Source organism: Cyprinus carpio, chromosome B1 (genome assembly GCF_018340385.1).
Source record: "Cyprinus carpio isolate SPL01 chromosome B1, ASM1834038v1, whole genome shotgun sequence".
NCBI lineage: Eukaryota > Metazoa > Chordata > Actinopteri > Cypriniformes > Cyprinidae > Cyprinus > Cyprinus carpio.
In genome coordinates this window covers 33,803,588-33,826,667 of record NC_056597.1, presented here as the reverse complement: position 1 = coordinate 33,826,667, position 23,080 = coordinate 33,803,588, and the positions used below count along the sequence as shown (strand labels likewise).

Here is a 23,080-nt window from a genome sequence, read left to right as displayed (position 1 = left end):
AGATATTTAATGTATTTTATTTCAGTTTATTTCATCTAAGGCTGTGGCTGAAGTCAGCATTTGGAGTAGTTTCTTGTGTGTTCTCTTTTTCTTCAAGGCGATTCTGTTTTGTTAACAGCAGCTGTTCATCACTAAAAAGCTCAATCGTACTTAATTAATCACTTAATTACTTAATTGGTCAAGTTTTTAAAACTTACATGGTTTAAGCCAAGGCCATCTGTTTACTCAAACGGTTTTGATTACGTGACTTGTAGGGTTTTTACAGTGTGTGTTTTATTTTTTCATAAAATTTATGCTAGGGTGGACCATACGTCCTCTTTTTGGACCTAAAAAATGTGTCCGGACGGGATTTCTAAGTCGCTCCCAAAATGTCCTGGATTCTGCTTTTGCTTTCTACAGTCGCCTATCATTTTGGGCATTTTTGTCTCAGTGCTCCCAAAGATCTTTGTGTCCAGTCCCACCTGCAACCCACAAATGTACTTATTTTATATATAATTTTTTGCAAATTCAGGCATTCGCTATCAATAGGGTGGTGGCATTGAAATCGCTTTTGAATGATTTGCTCGTGTTTTTTTTTAAAAAACTTTTTTTCGCGATCACGCGTACGCTAATGTAACGGATGCAAAATGGGACGAGATTAGAATGTTTGTCAATGAGGATCAGCGATCATGTTGCGCAGCCAGCAGATACCTCACCTACCATGATCTTGTCAGTCATCTCTCATTACACTAAACCCATGAACAGGCAAATCTGACTCCTGAAGCTCGGTTGGATGCAGGGTTACCAAGTTTTGCATTTTTGTATGGAATTTGAGCTACTTGTAAACTGTTGCCATGGGTTGATTTTCAACCGTGGGTTAAAAAGTTTTTGAAATACTGCATAAATTCCATTTGACTGAAATGGATTGTATTTGAAACATTTTGAAAACCTATGATAAAACTGTGCAAGATGTAAGTTTTTTGTGAAGGGCTGGTAGCCTTTTAGCTGTGTTTTCTGATCAATTGTGAATAACAGTGACTGTAAAAAGGTGATTTTAGGTATAGAAAATTAATATTTTGAGGGTTGGGTTATGGTTAGTTTTCGTCACACCGACCCTGGGAACCCTAGCTGTCTGGAAGCAGAGCACAGACCCTTTCAATTCAGAATTGTAGTTGTATGATTACAACTGAACTATAAATTTTTATTTAGATCAACAAAGCAAACGAGAGTGGGGGTAGTTAGCTTCACGGTGGTGCAAAGTAATGTAATCGGTTGTAGGCCCTTATCAGTCTTGTTATGCGCCAAATCGTGAAACCTACGGGGACCAAAACGTGATTTTTTGACGGTGTAAAAATATGTAAGTTGCAAGTCCACATTGTTACAAACACCCTTGTGGGTGTAATAATGTAACTAAACTGACTGGACGCCTGTCTAGATCATGCGCGGTGACGTCTCAGCAGAAAGTCTCTTGTCCAGTGTAGATTCGAGGATCAGCAACTAACGGTTATAACAATAGGCTAACAATAGCCCAAAGATCGTTATAGTCCAGGTTTTTGTTCTGTTATGTGGCTCGTTATTTGGACATTCCCTTACCTGTTGTTACTTTAATTAATAGTTAACGCTAAAGTTACGTTGATTTCGGTTTCGGAATGGTCTTAAGCATTTGACCAACACCAAAAACACCTAAACACAACCTACACACACTACACACAAATTATTGAGAGTATATAGATATATATATATATATATATATATACAATTTATATATATATATTATATAGCATAGTGATAATACCGCAATATCATACTATTGACTACTAAAAATGTTGCTAGTTGGCCCTTAAGAGAGATTACACAAACAGCAGTATTTCTAAGCAACAGTCAGAGAATAACAAAACTGAGCGAAAAAACATGACATGGTACAGACAGCAAGCCACAGCCTGGCAAACAGAGAGAGGCATGGATACAGACCAGGAGCAACAGGAGGGATACAGATACAGAGGGAGCAGGCAACAGCCTTTACTGTATCCAAGGAAAAAAGTAAACAAGGGGCTACACGTCCATAACCACCCTGCCTAAAACTATAATGATTATTCAAAAAACAGTTATTTCCCCATTTTGAAAATTTGATTATGCTACGGCAAACCGTGTCACACTCCAATATGCAACCCACAACCACCCATTGTAACAAAACACATGTGCTGTACCACCAACTTTTTTCCCTACATTTGTTCACTCATACAATCCATCTTTTTCATTTATTTTTCTTCCAAACACACAAAATGATTTTCATATTCTCATTATAAACACTTTGGCAATACCAATGTACAGCTTTGTCATCGCACCACAATAAAGATATTTTGAATTGAATTTCATTAAAAATTTGGAGTGTCAAAAAAGCACGACTTAACCTCATTGGTCTTGCGTGTGTTGTGTCCCTCCCCGTGCGATTATTGGAATCATTTCGAACCGATACAAATATAACTCATTACCTTTAGTTACCACATCTGCATACCTGAAGAAGTATTTAAAAAACACAAAATTGAAATGAATCTTTTATAAAACAACTGACGAGGTGCTATACACAGTAAAGGGGTGTTTAGCATCTGATAAGTAAAACATTTTCTAACACAACCATTATTCAAAAACTGCACTTGGTTGTTTTTGATCATGGACTGAAAGAAAAAACGTTTTTGGAGAAAAAGCAAGAAAAAATCTAATATAAAAAACACACTCAACAAATTTCTTTGTATGGAGATAGATCATTTGTGTCCATGCAATGTTATAGAAGTGCAATCTTGGTTTGACTGAAATAATTCAAATGCAATAGCAAAAGAAAAACACAAAGAAAGCATGTTGGGGTAATCTTTATCACACTGATCCCAGTGTTTAACCATCCTGCAAAATACAAAACACAGAAGACATTTACAAGCAAGTTATTTAATAACCAAGTAAAAATAAACCGTATTACAGTAAAACAGGGAAGCTTAGTTACAAAACATTAACTAACAAAAACTTACTAAATTTTAACAATAACATCTAAACATAAGACTGTAGAAAGAAAATTTAAAGTCTTATGTGATTTTAATAGAACTCAATTTTCTTACTAAAAAAGTTAAAACTGTGCAAATTACACCACAATGGAAAAAATGGTGATCATAAACCATCTTTTTCAAGTCTTTTTCTCAATTTAGTACTTTTCAAATAAATGGCTGAAGCTGAAAATTAGATGAGTGAGCAGCTCTTAGCTTGTATTGTCTTTGCTCACAGAATGAATGTTCATCTTCAGTCTGTCTGTTCTGTGTTCACGTCTCCTTGTGTCTCAATGTGGTAGGTTTCCTGGAAATAACCGTCACAGACGTTCCACATGTAAAAAACAAAAGCTTCACAGTGAAAAAACTACAAACTTAGACCCTGAACGCCAAACTGTTTTCTGTGGCTTTGAGGTGGACAGAAAAAACAGCCTGTTCATCACGCAAAAACACCACAAAAAAACAACTAAAAGAAAACAAAAACAAAAAAAGAAGAAAAAAAAAAACAAAAGGGCAGTAAAAAAAAAAAAAAAGCAAAAAAAAAAAAGAAGAAAAAGAAAAAACAGTCAAGAAAAAAAAAAAGTAAAAAAAAAAAAACAAATATGTAAAAAATAAGACACCCGCAAAAAAAGAAGAAAACAAACAAAAAAAAAAAGAAAAACAAAAAAAAAAAAAAACAAAGAAAAAAAAACAAAAAAAAAGTATTTTCAAAAAAAAAAAAAAAAAAAAAAAAAAAAAAAACACTCCCAAAAAGCAAAGCTAAAAAGTGTCAGACAACACAAAAAAAAAAAAAAAAAAAGAACCAAAGAAAAAAAAAAGAAAATCAAAGAAAAAAGGTAGTAGTAAGTGGCGAAAAAAAGAAAAAAAAAACGAAAAAAATAAAACAAAACAAAAAAAAAGCCCATCTGTTTTAGTATCTCCATTACAACAGCCAAACAAATTTGACTTTAAAATGTTAAGGGTCAAGAGCCCAACTAAAGCAAACATTGGCCACTATAATGGTGATATTAAAATAGTGATTGTTCATCTTTGTTGATTCTGCTCGTTAACCATCAGGTCACGGTCAATAATGGTCAATCATCGCTCAAATTAATCTCTTAATTATCTCATAACTTTAACTCTGATTCAGTGTTAATTTAACACTCCTATTTAACCTTTTTTTTTTTTTACTTTCACAACTCTTGAGTGTGGTCTCACATGATTTTTTGCTGTGTACAAAATAAATGTATGTTCTGTATCAACTAAAATACAATACAACTACATAAAGTTTATTTTAATTAAACAATATTATGTATAATATATATTATAGTGAACAATAAAAAATATTAGGTATAACAAATATAATATAATGTCTAGTATATAATGTTTAGCACATTTTGTAAAAATTTTAGTCACAGAATTGTAAACATTAAGTCACATTTGCCACAAGATGGAGCCAGATGTTATGTGTTTACGGTCTCGACCAAGTAAACCGTTGCTCTCACGGTTAGTCTCAATATTATGTGTCGCTGCAAGTTTTCCAAGAGCACACAGCAAAATCCCAGTTAACACTCTGAGTGTGGCTCATATAAAAACACTGAAGCAGTATTAAAGGTAATGTGAAAAATTCTGTGATTAATTGAGTGATGATTGGCCATTCTTAAGACACCTGATGTTAAAAGTACGAATCACCAAAGGAGAAATCACAATTTGTATGTCACCCTTATAGTGGTCAGTGTTTGCTTTGATGTGCTCTTGTTCCCTTGACTTTTTAATAGTAAATTTGTTGTTTGGTTTGCTATAATGGAATTATAAGACAGACAGACAAACCAAGTTACGAAAATCATTGGGTGGTGATGATAAAGTTTTAATATAATCGTTATTTGACCTGAACCACTGAACTCATGGAAGCCATGGATGATTTTTTGATTTGCTACAATAACTCAGGACTTTTTTGATGGTCACCATTGTTGTGTTTCTCTCACTTGATGTTAAAAAAAGACATGTGCACAAACTGTTTTAGAAAGTCCTTCATGTTAACTGATTGTCATAGAAACCACTGGCTATCAAAAATCACTTGTTACTAACCAAAACCAATTTACTACACAGCACCTATTTCATCAGAGATTAGACTCTGAACAGTCAACAACTGATTATTGTCATTACCAATATACAGTATTAACAACCGAGACCTGATGACATTTTCTCTGGGTTTTTGAGTTATAACAAATATGCTTCAAGAACACATGGTTACAACAGCCGAGGAGGAGGACGAGAAAGAGGAGGGGACGAAAGAAGTGGAAACATAAGTCTGAACACATAAGTTAAGGGTCACAGAGCACAACTAAAGCAAACACTGATCCTTCAAATGAAACAATAAATTAGCATCTAAACCTTAGTTAATTCTCAATAAGATCTTCCTGTAGACGTCTGACAGAAAATAAAGTCAGTCCTGGTATATTAATAAGTGGAGCTGGTGATGCTGTTTGTGGGGTTGTTTAATCAGATCTTGAGATATTTAATGTATTTTATTTCAGTTTATTTCATCTAAGGCTGTGTCTGAAGTCAGTTGGAGTAGTTCTTGTGTTTCTCTTTTCTTCAGCGATTCTGTTTGTTAACAGCAGCTGTTCATCACTAAAGCTCAATCAGTACTTAATTAATCACTTAATTACTTAATTGGAAAGTTTTAAAACTTACATGGTTTAAGCCAAGGCAATCTGTTTACTCCAACGGTTTGGTTACGTGACTTGTAGGGTTTTACAGTGTGTGTGTTATTTTTTCATAAATTTATGCTAGGGTGACCATACGTCCTCTTTTTGGACCTAAAAAATGTGTTCAGATGGGATTTCTAAATCGCCCACATACATCCTCTTTTTGGACCTAAAAAATGTGTTCAGATATTCAGTTTTTGTGCATTTTTGTCTCAGTGCTCCCAAGATCTTTGTGTCCATCCCACCTGCACCCACAAATGTACTTATTTTAGATATAATTTTTTTGCACATCAGGCATTCGCTATCAATATGTGGGGCATTGAAATCGCTTTTGAATGATTGCTCGCTGTTTACCTTTCGCGATCACGCGTACTCTATGTAAAGGATGCACATCTTACGAGATCAGATGTTTGTCAATGAGCTCAGGATCTGTTGAGCAGCAGATCCTCTACCATGATCTTGTCAGTCATCTCTCCTTACACTCAACCCATGAACAGGCAAATCTGACTCCTGCAGCTCGTGTTGGATGCAGGGTTACCAAGTTTGCATTTTTTTATGGAATTGAGCTACTTTTAAACTGTTGCCATGGGTTGATTTTCCACCGTGGGTTAAAAAAGTTTGAAATACTGCATAAATTCCATTTGACTGAAAGGCTTGTATTGAAACATTTTGAAACCTATGATAAAACTGTGCAAGATGTTAAGTTTTTGTGAAGGCCGCTGGTAGCCTTTTAGCTGTGTTTATGATCAATGTGCATAACAGTGACTGTAAAATATGTATTTTTAGGTATAGAAATTATTTTTGCGTTTTTGTTATTGGTTAGTTTTGTCACACAGACCTGGGAACCCTAGCTGTCTGGAGCAGAGCAGACCCTTTCAATTCAGAATTGTAGTGTATGCTTACAACTGAACTAAATTTTTATTTAGATAAAAAAGCAAAACGAGAGGTGTGGGGGTAGCTTCACGGTGTGCAAGTAATGTAATCGGGTGTAGGACCTTATCATCTTGTTATGCGCCAAATCGTGAAACCACGGGACCAACGCTAGATTTTTTGAGGTGTAAAAATATAATGTTGCAGTCACATTGTTACAAACCCTTGTGGTGTAATAATGTAACTACACTGACTGACCGCCTGTCTAGATCATGCAGGTGAAGTATCAGCAGAAAGTCTCTTGTCCAGTGAGATTCGAGGATCAGCACTAACTGTTATACATATAGGCTAACAATAGCCCAAAGATCTTATTGTCAGGTTTATGTTCTGTTATGTGGATCGTTATTTTGACATTCCCTTCTGTTTATTTAATTTCCTATTTTAACGCTAAAGTTACTTTGTTTCGGTTTCATGGTTTAAGCATTTGACCTTGTTACATCATAACACACACACACACACATACACACACACATTATATGTATATATATATATATTATATATATATATATATATATATATATATATATATATATATATATAGTGATAATACCGAATATCATACTATTGAGCTACTAAAAATGCTATTTGGCCCTAAAGAGAGATTACACAACAGCAGTATTTCTAAGCACAGTCAGAGATCACAAACTGAGAAAAAACATGACATGGTACAGACTCAGCAAGCACAGCCTGGCAACAGAGAGAGGCAGATACAGACAGGAGCAGAGGGATACAGATACAGAGGGAGCAGGTTATGCCTTTACTGTAGCCAAGGAGAAGTAGAAACAGGGCTACACTTCATAACCACCTGCTCTAACTATAATGATATTCAAAAACAGTTATTTCCCGAATTTGAAATGATTTCTACCAACTCTTGTACACTCATATGCAAACACACACCACTCATTGTACACATTGCTGTACTACTGTTTTTCTACATTTGTTCATCATACAATCCATTCTTTTTATTTATTTTTATTTCCCTATTCTTTGTTTTTCATTCTCATATAAACACTTTGGCAATACAATGTACAATTTGTCATCACAATAAAGATATTTTGAATTGAATTTCATTGAAAATTTGGAGTCAAAACTGCACTTTAACCTCATTGGTTCTTGCGTGTGTTGTTTCCGTGCGATATTTGAATATTTAGATACACAGATACAAATATAACTCATTACTTTAGTTACCACATCTGCTACTGAAGAAGTATTTAAATAACACAAAATTGAAGTGAATGCTTTTATAAAAACAACTGACGAAGGCTATACACAGTAAAGGGGGCTTTTAGCATCTGATAAGTACAAATTTTCTAACACACCATTATTTATGACTGCACTTGTTGTTTTGATCATGTGACCTGAATAAAACCTTTTGGAGAAAAAGCTGAATATATATAATATAAATACACACTCATAATTTCTTTGTATGGAGTAGATCATTTGTGTCCATGCATGTTATAGAAGTGCATCTTGGTTTGACTGAAATAATTCAAATGCAAGAGCAAAAGAAAACCACAAGACAGCATGTTGGGTAATCTTTATCACACTGATCCCAGTGTTTAACCATCCTGCAAATACAAAACACAGAGACATTTACAAGCAAGTTTATTTAATAACCAAGTAAAAATACCGTATTACAGTAAACCTGGAGATGCTTACTTACATGACATTAACATAAAATTACTAAATTTAACATTACACATCTATAACATCTACTGTAAAGCATTTTTATAGTCCATTCTGTGATTTATAGACTCACTTTTTCTTACTATAAAAGTAAAAACTGTCAAATTACACATAGACAATTTGTTGATCATAAACATTTTTTCAGTCTTTTTTCTCAATTTATTACTTTCAGTAAATGCTGAAGCTGAATTACTGAATGAGCAGCTCTTAGTCTTTATTGTCTTTTGCTCACAATGATGTTCATCTTCTGTCTGTCTGTGTTCAGTCTCTTGTGTCTCACTGTGGGTTTCCTGAATAACCTTCACAGACTGTTCACTGTCTGTTTGAGCTTCACAGTCAAACTAAACTTAGACCCTGAACTGCCAAACTGTTTTCTGTGGCTTTGAGTTGGACAGAAAAACAGCCTGTTCATCACGCAAACACACACACAAAAACACCTACAATGTTCATGAGAAACTTTGAGACAAGTCTTCAAATATGACAATAATGACAAATAATTTCAAAAAATAAAAAGCTAATTACTGTAATACTGTCAATGAATTTAATTACCTGATTGTTTGGTAGTTTATATGTCAATATTTAAATCTGTCTTGAACATCGGGATCATATTTCAGACTTTTTCCTTTGTACAAACTATTACTCTTATTATGTTCTTGTACTGTATTTCTGTATTTTATCTGGGATCTGGTATTTCATCAGTATGACAACTAGATTCACTCCCTATGCACTGCTATTAATGCTGTCAATGTCTTCCTTATAATCTCTGTATAACTATTTTATTGGTACAAATCTAAAGCAGGTCAAATAGCATCAGTATATTCAAAGAGATGGAAACAAGCCATTTTAACAGTTCTAAACAGAGTACAAATAATGATTCTCAAACTTCATGTGTCTCGTCATAAAGGTCTGATAGAGCTGCTGCTAAGAGCTTTAACTGTACGTGTCAAAAGCTGCTGTGTCTCTATATGTGGAGTGGAAACTTTACAGTATCTTCTAGAAGTGTCACTCAGGGCTTTTATTTCCTGCTCTCACCACACCCTCAGATAAACTGAGATGACAAACTATTTTAAACATGTGAAAGAAGCAACATGATCAGCAACGGAAACTTTAAAGTGTCTCAACTCTACTCTGATCAATAAAAACATGTTTCAACATTAAATCATGAGTCAATTTTTTATAAATGAATTGTGAATGTAACAAATTTAAAAGAAAAGAAAAAAAAACAGTGTCTGTTTTTAAAATATCCTTGGTAATGAGATGATCTGTGATCTGTTATAGTTAGTTGAGTCTCACGCGATGACTGATCGTGGTGTAATCAGAGTGAATCTCATTCTTACTGAATCTGACTGTAGCTTCACTGAGAGACTCTTCTGGATGCTTCTGGAAACTGACAGCAGCGTACAGGAGTCCATCAGAGGGGATTGTGGGTGACTGTGAGTGAGCGTCACCTTGTCTCTCGTGTCTTAATTTGCACACAGTCAGAGTGAATCCAGCGATCAGCAGCAGAATCACACACACACTAATAATGATGATCATGGAGAAATCTGAGAATAAAACACACAGACACAATCCACAGATGAATGAAACAAAATCTACACAATTATTAAAATATATGATGGTCCTACTCCTTTTCTATTCCAACATAAATGCCTGTTTTAACATATATGGGTTATAAGCACATTTTATAGAATAATTGCAAGTGAAAAAAAAAAGAATTTATATATATATATATATATATATATAACTCTGTTTGTAATGTTTGATGACCTGTGATCTCTGTCATAAAGGGACCAGTTGTAGATTCTCCTTCATGTCTCACTACTGGAGGCACTAAAAACAACCAAACACATTCATTGAACACAAATGATTCTGAACAGACTGTATTTATTACAGTGAAATCATCTGAATGGACTCACTGATGAGGTTGAGCTGAATTTTAGTGGTCAGGGAGATGAAAGACAGATATGTGTCTCTGGTTTCTGCTCCACACCAGTAAACTCCAGCATCTCTCACACTCACATCACTGATGCTCACTGTAACAACTCTCTCTTCATTTCTCTCTGATGAACCACTCATTTCTGTCACTTTAGATGAGCTGATGTTCTGGCAGATGTGATTATTATCCTCTTTACAGAAATGAACTTCATGTTTCTCTGGGATCTGACAGGAGATGTGAACTTCTCCACCAGGATGAGCAGACTCAGTCATGCTATTTGGATATTTTGCGTCTATAAACCAAGACAACCTTACATAAAAATCAGAACAAAAAATTTACACATACAATATACAGTATTTCCTGTTCCTCACCGTGTTTGATGCTCAGCTGTATTTCAGTGAAGCTCTCAGTATAGTCAGATACGTTCACTCCACACCTGTATGTTCCTGCATCTGCAGCTTTCAGCTCTCTAAAAAACACCATCAAGACTCCTGCTCTGGTGTCATCATATAAGGAAACATCTCCATTCTCCATCCATTCATCCTGAACTCCTGGATTCTTCCTCTCTGAACATCCGTCTGATTCTTTACAGATGTATTTTGGTTTGGTTTTGTATTGAGGATGTTCACACTTGATCATCAGACCACCTCCTGAGTAGCTGCTCACACTAGACATGCCCAATTTATACTTACTAATAATGTGAAGATGAATAGTATTAATAATGTAGTAACTGTACGGGTGTCTGTTGTTCCAAACTCCACACAAATAAACTCCTCCATCATCTGGTGTCACAGCAGTGATCCTCACAGTAAAGAGGTTCTGTATGTTATCATAGATGCTCAATCTTTCTTTCTGATACCATTTGTCAGTAATGGAGATCACCTCATCAATGATGTCATTTTCAGATTTGAATATGATCTTTCTAAAATACCTTTGATCCTTTGAATATTCACAGCTGAAAGCTGCAGTTTCTCCACTATTTACTCTCACTGTCTTTGATGCTCCACAACATGAATCTGCCAACATTCAAAGTTTGATTTGTGATCTGAGAAAACTACATAAAAAATATTAATCAAAGCATTAAAAATTTATCTAATTTATAGTTTGTATTACTCACCAATAATGTGAAAATGAATAGTAGTAATAATGGAGTAACTGTGCGAATGTCTGTCGATCCAAACTCCACACAAATAAGCTCCTCCATCATCTGGTGTCACAGCAGTGATTCTCACACTGAAGAGGTTTTTATGTTTGTCATCAGAAATACTGAATCTATCTTTTTTCTTCCATCTGCTGTAAATCGTCTCAATGGAGTCTTTTCCTTCTTTGAATATGATCTTGGGATCATGTATATGATTGTATGAATATTCACAGCTGAAACTGGCAGTTTCTCCAATATTCACCATCACTCTCTTCGACACTTTACAACATGAATCTGTCATTTACATAAAGAAATATTTTCATTTATATATAAAACCTTCGAAATGATTAGTAGTTTTACTACACATAGACGTTGATCCTAAAACTGACCGTCTGTCACATTCAAAGTCATATCAATGGACCACTGGCCATGATACTTAATCCAGTAATCTCCAGCATCTTGTTGATTTAAATCTCTGATGTAGATCATGAGGTTTCCCACATCGTTTCGAAACAGCGTGAATCTACCTTCATTAATCCACGAATCATGTTTCTTATCATTTATTATTGTTCTCCACTCCGGTAACTTATACATGTATTTAGCCGAGTCGCCATACCAAAGTTTCCCGGAATCAACTAGAACACTTCCTCCAGAATATCCCGTGACACTGAAGCATCTCACTGCAGCTGTCAATCAGATTAATACTATGATCAGAAAGATGATGAACAGAAAGCAGCATCATTACTGCAGTGATGAAAGAGAAAAGCTCTGACCTGAGATCAGGTAGAAAGTGAAGAAGATGAGGAGGATCTTCATTGTGACTTGAGTTCAGTCTTCTTTATGCTGAATGATCTCTGTGTGAATCTCTCGGTCTCTACATCTGTCTGCTTTAGTTACTTCCTCTTTATTCAGTTCTTTATCAGTAATGAATAGCTTTACTGGCTCCTCCCACCATCACCACTGACTGAGGGTGCTTCTCAATACTCAAATGCATGCTTCCTCGTTTCCTCACTCCTCCGTCCTCTAGGCTGTGACCCGGAAACCAATCAAAGTTAGCCATCTTGAAGAATAACTCAATAATCTAACTGCACGAGAACTGCACGACAATAATCTAACAGATCGAGGCGGGGCTGCACCTGGGGTGGGGTTGCACGTGCAGCCCCGCCCCATACCTACTCTGATTGGTTTGATCGTCTTTCAAAGACATACATGATAAGAAATGTGTGTTGGTGTAGGAAGGAGTATGTTGATTAAAAAGCTAAAATGCTGTGCAGTTTTACAAACCCTTCATTATAATGCACAGAAGAAAAAAAAACTAGGGCTGTCAAATGATTAATCACATCCAAAATAAAAGTTTTGTTTACATAATATATGTGTTTATACTGTGTATATTTATTATGTATATATAAATACACACACATGCATGTATATATTTAAGAAGAATATGTTATGTTTATATATTAAATATATTTATATATAATATAAAATATAAGAATTTAAATATATAAATGTATATACATGTAAATATTTTCTAAATATATAATTTATGTGTGTATACCCTGTACACATACATATATTATGTAAACAAAACTTTTATTTTGGATGTGATTAATCGTGATTAATCATTTGACAGCCCTAAAAAAAACATTAGTCTGTAACTCTCCATGTCTGTGAAATGATTGTTTTGTTAAATTAAGCTGATGTTTAGGCTAACAGACGAACAACCCACTACATTTAGTAAATTAATTGGGTTTATTATCCAATGTTTGTTTTTTTGGATTTTGGTTATGTTTATGAATTATGAATTAAATAATTTTTGAAAATTTTATTATTTCATATCAACAGAGTATGAGAAAGGAAATGAAAAGGATGTATCAGTATTGTAATAATTTATATAACTTGACATATTGTTACATATAATAATCTGTAATGCAGTTGATAAATGACACTGCAATAATGTGTCTGTGTGCCATTTCAATTTTTATGAAACTTGAATTTTCTTTACTCTATTGCAATTTTTCCTCCCTTTTATTTCAGGAAAATATGCTGCTCCTCATTATTTTAAAGTGAAGAAATCAAGAAACTTTTATTTCTACCGGTCGAGATGATTCTGAAAGGACATACCTGTAATCTGTTGCTATAGTAACGAACGCAATTTCATGACCATCATGCTCTTATTTTAGTGCAGTTGTGTCACAGCCATTGCAGTAAAATATTGAGATAAACTTTATAAAGTATCATCTATTTATATTAAATTAATATATTAAATTGGTATCTTCTCCGATACCCATTTTACGACCATTATTGAGCCGATTCTTTTCAATCAGCTGGAATGATTCGGGACATTCTACAAACCCGATTCCAAAAAAGTTGGGACACTGAACAAATTGTTAATAAAAACAGAAAGCAATGATGTGGAAGTTTCAAATTTCAATATTTTATTCAGAATACAACATAGATGACATTAAATGTTTTAAATTGAGAAAGTGTATCATTTTAAGGGAAAAATAAGTTGATTTTAAATTTCATGGCATCAACACATCTCAAAAAAGTTGGGACAAGGCCATGTTTACCACTGTGTGGCATCCCCTCTTCTTTTAATAACAGTCTGCAAATGTCTGGGGACTGAGGAGACAAGTTGCTCAAGTTTAGGAATAGGAATGTTGTCCCATTCTTGTCTAATACAGGCTTCTAGTTGCTCAACTGTCTTAGGTCTTCTTTGTCGGATCTTTCCTCTTCATGATGTGCCAAATGTTTTCTATGGGTGAAAGATCTGGACTGTAGGCTGGCCATTTCAGTACCCGGATCCTTCTTCTACGCAGCCATGATGTTGTAATTGATGCAGTATGTGGTCTGGCATTGTCATGTTGGAAAATGCAAGGTCTTCCCTGAAAGAGACGACGTCTGGATGGGAGCATATGTTGTTCTAGAACTTGGATATACCTTTCAGCATTGATGGTGCCTTTCCAGATGTGTAAGCTGCCCATGCCACACGCACTCATGCAACCCCATACCATCAGAGATGCAGGCTTCTGAACTGAGCGCTGATAACAACTTGGGTTGTCCTTGTCCTCTTTAGTCCGGATGACATGGCGTCCCAGTTTTTTCAAAAAGAACTTCAAATTTTGATTCGTCTGACCACAGAACAGTTTTCCACTTTGCCACAGTCCATTTTAAATGAGCCTTGGCCCAGAGAAAACGCCTGCGCTTCTGGATCATGTTTAGATATGGCTTCTTTTTGGCCTATAGAGTTTTAGCTGGCAACGGCGAATGGCACGGTGGATTGTGTTCACCGACAATTTTTTTCTGGAAGTATTCCTGAGCCCATGTTGTGATTTCCATTACAGTAGCATTCCTGTATGTGATGCAGTGCCGTCTAAGGGCCCGAAGATCACGGGCATCTAGTATGGTTTTCCGGCCTTGACCCTTATGCACAGTGATTGTTCCAGATTCTCTGAATCTTTGGATGATATTATGCACTGTAGATGATGATAATTTTTCTCTGAGAAACTCCTTTCTGATATTGCTCCACTATTTTTGGGGGGAATTGGTGATCCTCTGCCCATCTTGACTTCTGAGAGACACTGCCACTCTGAGAGGCTCTTTTTATGCCCAATCATGTTGCCAGTTGACCTAATAAGTTGCAAATTGGTCCTCCAGCTGTTCCTTATATGTACATTTAACTTTTCCGGCCTCTTATTGCTACCTGTCCCAACTTTTTTAGAATGTGTAGCTCTCATGAAATCCAAAATGAGGCAATATTTGGCATGACATTTCAAAATGTCTCACTTTCAACATTTGACATGTTATCTATATTCTATTGTGAATAAAATATAAGTTTATGAGATTTGTAAATTATTCCATTCCTTTTTTACAGTGTCCCAACTTTTTTGAAATCGGGTTTGGTTTTAAAAGACTAAACTCAGTAAACACATTATTAATAAAGTATTATATTCACAGACAAGCAGATAAGTCCAGAATAAGAATGCAATGCGTTTAATCACGCGTTAAGCATTTTCCTCCCACAGAAAACCATTAGACTAAAAGGAAAATGCTTAACGTGGCGTAATGCATTAAAACGTGTTTTAAAAAGCTGACCTAACTCAGTAAACATTTTTAATAAAGCATTCTATTTACAGACAAGCAGGTTATGGGAGGAAAATGCTTAACGCCTAATTAATTGCGTTGCGTTCGTATTCTGGGCTCATATCTGCTTGTCTGTGAATATAATGCTTTATTAATAATTTGTTTACTGAGTTTGGTCTTTTTAAAACACCGTTTTAATGCATCAGTCCACGTACTCTCACGTTAAATGCTTTTGAAAGTCCCAATGATTAATTTGTGAATTTGACTGGTCCAGAATAAACTTGCAGTAAACATCTCTTGATTCAGTTATAGTGAGTCAAGTTAACAATAAACAACTGCATTATAGTAAAGGCTTTGTAAAACTGCACAGCATTTTTAGCTTTTTAATCAACATACTCCGTCCTACACCAACTACACACACATTTCTTATCATGTATGTCTTTGAAAGACGATCAAACCAATCAGAGTAGGTATGGGGCGGGGCTGCACGTGCAACCCCGCCCCAGGTGCAGCCCCGCCTCGATCTGCAGGCTGCAGCCGGGTGTACTTGAACTGCACTGTGAGGAGAAGAGGAAGGAGGAGTGAGGAGGCTTCCAGAGGAGCTATGAGCGACGATAAACAAGTGTATCCTATGCGGAAGTCTTTCTTGTCGAAAAATCTGACGTGCATATGAATTCTCCTCCCCTTTCACATTTATCATAATTTTAATTTATGTTTTACCTTTGCAGTTAAAATAAACCATACATCACATATATTTCAACAGGGCATCTTGTTTTATTAATATTTATTATTAATGTTTTATATAACTAAACAACATAAGGGCAGATCCCTTGAGCACAGGTGATGGAGCTTTGAAGTGATGCTTGAGTGATCAAGAATATTCCAATGTACAACTAGTTTTCCTCAAATTCCTCCGTCCTCATTTTTTTTTTCCCTGCATACTTGCCTCACATCCTAAGGGGGCTGGAGCTAAGACGGGAGGAAAGGAAACAAGGAAAGGAAACAAGGCTGCAAAAAAAAAAAAAAAAAAAGATAAGTAAGAGGATGAGGGGGCTTGAATATCACATTAATTACACTGAAAGAGCGCCACCTAGTGGAGGTTCTAGTGTCTGATACTGAGAGCTCAGACAGGTTTCATGTTCTCTATAGCTGTGTCCCAAAGTTGAGTGTGCACACTTCGAAGGCCACGGACTTCGAAGACCAGACCTCCGAAGTGCACGAAGGGTTCTCCGAAGTGCGTGAGATGCTCCGCCTTCACAGGATTTCCTAATCCCGTCACCAGGTGTTTCCGATTAGCGCTCTGTCGCATAGCAACAGTGCGAGAAGGGTCAGGGTATATTCTGGCAAACCGTTTACCAATCACGTTTCGCAATCGGCAAAGCAAATTGTGGTACACGCCACTGCCAGCACGCGATGGGTAGCTCGCAAAGCACAATGTTCCTCCGTGTTTTCTCAGCACGATAGCATAGAAAGTACGAGGTTTGAGAAGTAGAAGGCGGGGCAACAGTTAAAACATTTCTAAGTTAAAGTTCATGCAAACAGATATTAATAGACAAGTTTCAGTCAAATATTTATGGTTTATGCCTACAACAAAACCCAGTGTTAAAGTAGAGCGCAAACAATTATATCTGGAACATTAGAATACTGTAGAGGCTATCTATTATGCGGTCACTTCCGCGAATTCATTGCGGGGCTAAAGAACATGATTTTTTTAGAGATCATGCACCTGCATAGTGATTTTTTTTTTTTTTTTTTTTTTTAGAAAAACAAGCAGTTAGAAAACGAATTAAGAGTGCCAGTGACAGAGGGCCAAGTGTCTGTTTGTTTGTTTTTTAATAAGAAAAATGAATAAAAATAGATAAAATATAATTAGAATAGAGAGTGCTAGAGTTCGATGGTCAAATAAAGATGGAAGACATGTGTTTTTAGATGTTTCTTGAAGATGCATGTGCATTACTGCATGTAAAATATATTTTAACAATATAATTAAAAAGCAGTAGATTAGCTGATGCTAAGGATTAGACATAACACAAGGATTAAATTAATTTGTTTTGTTTGTACAGATTGCAATGCAACTGTAAAAATAATGTAAATATATAGCCTAACTTCGTAGTTCTGTGAATATTTGTTTACATGTGCACTAGAACTGTTTGTAAGTGTGTATTGCTACTAGATCTTAAATTTCAAAGTATAGTTGTGCAATAAAGGTATTCTATTCTATAAATTTAGTATAATGAAAGTGTGTTATATAATTAACTTCAGTTATCAATTACTGATGTAGTATCAGGGTTGAAGTTAAAATACGCTTAGTAGGCCTACTGTAAATCCATGGCTTTATCAGATCTGGTCTGAATTGGCTGGAGGAGGGTGAGCAGAATTCTGCTGCCTATTTCTTTAGGTTGGAAAGGTAGCAAGTTAAAAATTCTATTCAACAACTATGTATTGATAGGAAAATAACTAATGACTTTAAGATAATTGCAGATTTTTGTGCTAAGTTCTTTAATGATTTATATTCTTTAAAATTCTGCCAGCAGAATTTTTTTTTATTCTTAATTCTCACATAAAATAAATGAATAGCCTAAAGAAGACTGTTGTCTTTGTGATGAATAAGCATAAAATAAGGGTTTAATCCCAATCGTTTTTTAATTTAATATTGAAATCTGAAAAATGAAATATCCGTTTATCTCATGAATTTTCTTCATACCTGCACTCACTAACTAGAAATAAACCAGAGATGATTCTATCAGTGTCAGAAATTTACTTTCCCATTAGGGGCAACAGATTTTTATTAACCATTTAAACAGAATGTCATATTAGGCATAAATATGTATGTCATCCTTAATGTTAAATTATTAAATGTAATTGTTAAATTAGAATACATGTAATATGACAATAGGCAGTTAATCAGTATTTTTCAAGTCTTCAGAGATAGAAGCTGTGTCTGAAGTGGCTTTTAGATGTAGGCCTGTTTACAGTTTAATGCTGATCAGAGGGCTGTACATGCATTTACTATAATCAAATGAGATTAATGTTTTGTACAACATTTTTAAACACAGAAACATGTAATGACAAAATGAAATGATAGGCCTACTTTATGATACTTATGAAAGTAATATCGCCACTAGGTGGCGGTCACTGTGTTAATAAAGAAGACTTTTATTCAATCTATTCGTTCAAGATGCTGATTCATTCAGGGATAAATTCAAGTGTCTGTCTTTAATAACTGGTCACTGAATTGTGTATAATAATGGGCCTTTCAAAGACTAATTCATATCAGGATTCAGGAATGATATACCACTTGATGCGCTTACTGTGACTTTGGTTTGATGACGTCAAGAAAATACCCCCCCATTCACTTCTGAAAACTACTGCTTACCCATCATGCCACACAATGTAACTGTAAAAATAATGTAAATATGTAACTTCACATAATTCTGTACATTTGTTTACATGTGTGCATTTAAATAATAATAAAAAACAGGACCCTACTTGCTCTCTGTTCGTTTTCTATCTAGGCTACTTGTTTTTCATAAAAAACACTTACTTTCTATATTCTATATATTTATATTCTAACTACTTGTTTTCTTTGCGTGTGTGCATGTGTGTATACAGTAGTCAACATTTGAAGCGGATCAAATCCTTTAGCTAATCAAAGTTGTCCTAAAACCTAAATTCAAAATGCGATATTGTCTTAGGACAACTTTGCTTAACTTTTCTCATCCACTACATATACATACATATATATATATATATATATATATATATACATATATATATATATATATATACATATATAAACCTTGCTACTTTAACTACATTGGGCTAACCGAGACTTGGCATTTGCACTGTATTGCTCTTTTGTTAGTTTTGACTGCTTTTATTGTAATAAAATCGTCTGCTAAATGTAAATGTAATAACTAATGATCTAGGCTACTTAAAATTTCCACCATACCAAAACAAGCGTTATTTCAAAGGACATTTAAACCATGTCTGGTTTTTCTTATATCGTGTTATATTGTTATTGGACATATGCAGGTGATCCCTAAAAAATCGTTTTCTTTAGCCCGCAATGAATTCCCGGAAGTGACCGCATATAGCCTCTACAGTATTCTAATGTTCCAGATATAATTGTTTGCACTCTACTTTAACACTGGGTTCTGTTATAGGTCTAAACCATAAATATTTGACTGAAACTTGTCTATGAACTTTAACTTTGAAATGTTTTAATTGTTGCCCCGCCTTCTACTTCTCAAACCTCGTACTTTCTATGCTATCGTGCTGAGAAAACACGGAGGAACATTGTGCTTTGCGAGCTACCCATCGCGTGCTGCCAGTGGCGTGTACCACAATTTGCTTTGCCGATTGCGAAACGTGATTGGTAAACGGTTTGCCAGCGCTGACGAGAGGACAGTCCTGCCAGGATAGGTGGAGCCAGAACTGCTCGTTTTTGTTTTTATGATTTACTCATAATGGAGGAGACTGTGATGAACCTCAGGCTTAGCCAAGACCGAGGCCAGGTAAACTACACTGGTTTGCTGCGATCTTTGTCGGATTACAACTTTAAATGCAGGTACTGGCTTGGAGCTTGCTTGAATAATGTAATGATACATACGAAAAACTACAAAATACACACATAGCAGTTGAAATGCTGACTGATATCTTACAAAGGTGTGATTTTATGTAGTTATTGTCTTGACTATATGTAGACAGGTTTGCAACCCGTATTTTTTTTAGGCAGTTAACCATAAAAATAAAACTGTATTTAAAAAATAGAACATAGTACAGCTTAATGTCCAGCAACTTTAAATTTAATAACCTTGAACATATTTAGAAGTAATACTGCAACATACACAGAAGTGCAGCAGTATTATTAATGTAAAACCATCCTGACAAATTCTTTTATTCAAGACAATACTGCACATACCTTTTACTTTTACTCTCAATACCTGAAGTATATTAGAGTATGCAAGATAATACTTTTACTTAAAGGATAGTTTAGCCAAAAATGAAAATTGTGTAATCATTTACTCACCCTTCAGTTGCTCCAGGTTTGTAATTTATATTTTTGGGTGAACTATCCCTTCAACTAAAGTTGTAAATATGAGTAGTAGTTTTTTCCCCAATATGGTATTGGTAGTTACTAAAAGTAGTTTACTAAAGTATGTCAATATTTCTTCTACTAATTACGTTGTCATAGCTCTAAACAATTTCTCTTTTCCTTCTTTCCCTAAATCAGACCAGACCCCTGTACTGCAGGATGAAGCTGAATATGCCTGCGCTGGACAGGTGTTTAATGGTTTTGTTCTGAGCAGGGAGACCCTGACTGTGCTGCTGGATCTTCTGGGAAGTGAAGGGCAACAGTGATGGTGTGCCACGATCCAGACCCTGGTGTTTCTCTTCTGTCTGCTAGTGGTCTCCAGAGTGTTTGACATGTCCCTCATTCCACTGTCACTGCACTGTCCTCCGATTCTCTGAGGAGGTGCTGGCCATTCACCAAGAGATTGACCTCCTGAAGACCCCAGAACACATGGAGGCAGGGCCGGACTCAAACTGATGCTGGATGCGGTTTGCTGAGGTTAAACCTAAGCTATGTTGTAAAGGGTTGTAAAAAGTACTTTCTGTTATGTATAGAGCAATTTGTTTTGATGTGTAAAAAAGTATTTACAGGACAAACAAATAAACATATAAAAGAATGTTTTGTGAAAAAAATTATTAGCTACATAAAAAAAAAAAAAATGTACATAAGCACTTTTCTTTTATTTACATGTGAATATGCAAAACAAAAATACAAAATGTACAGAAAGTACTCAGGCTTATATACGAATAAATTACACACTAAAAATGAATAATGTATACAATTTATGCATTTCATTTTTAACTTGCGTCACAAAAATAAACTACAGAAATTAGGTTGTTTCATTGACAATATGACATTTAAAAAATATATTGGGAAAAACTGTAATGTACTAATTTTTTCCCCACGGTTTTCTCTTGGCTAGTGAAGAATGTATTTGTTTGAGTTTGATGTCCTCCCTGTCCACTTGCTCCCTCACCTGTCTCAGGACACTTCACAAATAAACCATGCCTGTTAACAACAAAAACACATGCTCACTTTCTCCAGAATAATATTAAAACAAAAGAAAATGGAAACACTTATGAAAAAGACAGGTTTGCGATCTTAACATTAGAAAATATGACACAGCAGGACATGCATACAAAATACTGAAGTGCTTAAGTTTGGTTGAAAACATTTGTAGACATCTCCTGCATGACTGCACTACAGAAGCACAACAAAGGGAAAGACCATTGCCTTATATAGTCAGTGGCTGTCTTGTTGTTTGTGGGCTTTATGTTAAAAATAACCTGGCTTTAAACACTTTTGCTAGGTATTTGAGTAAATGAAAACACAATACTTACATTTCAATGTGAAGTCCTCCACAGAACTCTCACCTGCCTCTGAATATAAACACATTCGTCATATGCACGCAAGTGATTCTGGGATATGGAAGGGTGCGAAGTGTCCATTAGATGTACACTTAATTTTCATGGGAAATGAAGGGCGCATTTGAAGTTGCTTTCGAAACTCGTCAGTCTTCGTCGCGCCACTGTGACGCATTCGCACTTCAAATGCGCACTTCGGAGTCCGTGCAACTTAACTTAACTTTAACTTCATAAAAACAAAAACGAGCAGTTCTGGCTCCACCTATCCTGGCAGGACTGTCCTCTCATCAGCGCTCTTCTCGCACCGTTGCTATGCGACAGAGCGCTAATCGGAAACACCTGGTGACGGAATAAGGAAATCCTGTGAAGGCGGAGCATCTCACGCACTTCGGAGAACCCTTCGTGCACTTCGGAGGTCTGGTCTTCGAAGTCCGTGGCCTTCGAAGTGTGCACACTCAACTTTGGGACACAGCTGCAGTGTTGGGGGTTCTCCAGGAAAAGTATTGGCAACCACTGGTTTAAGTGAACGTAAACAGGTTGGTGAAAACCGGATACGTGTCAGTATATTATGTTCATTCGGTCTTCTTAGAGGGACATCAGCCTAATTAAATACCTGTCTGTCTCATTAATGTTAAACAAACAACAAAATATGTTAAATAAAGTATACATGTTAAACCTACTGTATTAGAAAAGCAAGTTTATTTAATAGGTAATGTGTATCTATTGTATTTTTCTTATGGTTTGTAATTTGCTTTATTTGTATATAAAAATAACTATGTAAGTGTGTGTATGTAGGCTATATATATATATATATATATATATATATATATATATATATATATATATATATATTATATAATTATATATATGAAATTGATCATTTCCATGATAAATCTGGTCACCCTATTCATGTCTCACTATTGGAGGCATATCTAGCAAACAAACAAACACAGACATTTAACACAAATGATTCTGAACAGACTGTATTTATTACAGTGAAATCATCTGAATGGACTCACTGATGAGGTTGAGCTGAATTTTAGTGGTCAGGGGGATGAAAGTCAGATATGTGTCTCTGGTTTCTGCTCCACACCAGTAAACTCCAGCATCTCTCACACTCACATCACTGATGCTCACTGTAACAACTCTCTCTTCATTT

General features: G+C 35.3%; 1 protein-coding gene and 1 long non-coding RNA gene across 2 annotated transcripts in view; both read right to left on the bottom strand.

Annotated features, from left to right (window-relative positions):
- Positions 1 to 9,476: 9,476 nt before the first annotated feature.
- The window catches only part of LOC109063430 (polymeric immunoglobulin receptor-like), a 59,130-nt gene continuing 45,526 nt past the window's right edge, over positions 9,477 to 23,080 (bottom strand). Inside the window, exon 6 of the mRNA XM_042717214.1 lies at positions 9,477 to 9,861. Coding sequence (XP_042573148.1) covers positions 9,596 to 9,861 — 266 coding nt within the window. The 3' untranslated portion in view covers positions 9,477 to 9,595. The remainder of the gene's footprint in view (positions 9,862 to 23,080) is intronic.
- On the bottom strand, positions 21,458 to 22,119 carry LOC122135957. Its single transcript, XR_006153813.1, has 2 exons — positions 21,898 to 22,119; positions 21,458 to 21,565 (listed from the first exon to the last, which is right to left on the bottom strand). It is a non-coding gene; the product is annotated as an uncharacterized LOC122135957 (long non-coding RNA).